The sequence below is a fragment of the Trichinella spiralis genome, assembly GCF_000181795.1.
Source record: "Trichinella spiralis strain ISS 195 chromosome Unknown Scfld730, whole genome shotgun sequence".
NCBI lineage: Eukaryota > Metazoa > Nematoda > Enoplea > Trichinellida > Trichinellidae > Trichinella > Trichinella spiralis.
The window spans coordinates 1-798 of NW_003527669.1; the positions used below are offsets into that span (position 1 = coordinate 1).

General features: G+C 49.2%; 1 protein-coding gene and 1 non-coding gene across 2 annotated transcripts; both read left to right on the forward strand.

Moving 5' to 3' along the window:
* Positions 1–98: 98 nt before the first annotated feature.
* On the forward strand, positions 99–289 carry Tsp_15641. The gene has a single exon. It is a non-coding gene; the product is annotated as a U2 spliceosomal RNA (small nuclear RNA).
* A 19-nt stretch (positions 290–308) lies between these two features.
* On the forward strand, positions 309–780 carry Tsp_15642 (conserved hypothetical protein; the record flags this gene model as incomplete). Its single annotated transcript, XM_003370452.1, has 1 exon — positions 309–780. A coding segment is annotated over one exon (472 nt), but the record flags the coding sequence as incomplete, so codon positions are not given.
* Between the last annotated feature and the right edge of the window lie 18 nt (positions 781–798).

Below are 798 nucleotides of genomic sequence, written 5' to 3' on the forward strand. Positions count from 1 at the left end.
TGTGGTGGATTCACGGCCTTGACGCTTAAAGACTTCGTTTTATACTTTGCTCTTCTTTTATTTAAAATTTATTTCTTTTACAACTCAGTACTAACTGTTTTGTATTTCCTTTGAAGATCCAAATAAAACTCTGTTCTTATCAGCTTAATTTCTGGTATGAATCCCAAGCGGATTCGTTACGAAATTTGCATAAGTTTTTGAAAAAATAGGCATTTGGTCGAGTGCTCGCACCACCATTTGTCGCGGGTCGTCCTGATATTGCACTACATTCAGGAACGGCCTATTCCCTTCGGGGAATTGTGTTTTAGGAATTGGAATCGGTTTGGTTACGATCGGTCGAGTGGTTCGTGAGATCGAGTGACAGCCGGGTGGCAGCGACAATGTGTAGTGCAAAGACACCAGCCTTGAAGTCGGGTCGCCGTCGCGGAAAAGAGGTCAACTATGAAGGCCAAATTGTACGGGTAGAAAGACGGCGTGGATCTCGCAGTAGTACGAGCGCAACGGACCTTGGTACGAGGATGGTTACGCGTGGGCGAAAGAAGCTGATGGAGGCGTCGGTTCGTGAAGCGGGTCACCACGGAGGTGAATCGGCGAGTACTGTGGACGTCGACGTGGTGGAATCGAAGAAAATTACGGGTAAAACGGCGCGCCGTAATAGAAGAGCGCCAAGCGGTGATGGAAAAAGACGAGAGAGCTGTGGTGCGGAATGTGGCCAAGCCGTATGCGGTAACGCTGTTGCGGACCGTATTGAGGCCAGTTCGCCCCCGCACTCCCACGCTAGTAAATCGGGTCGAGACA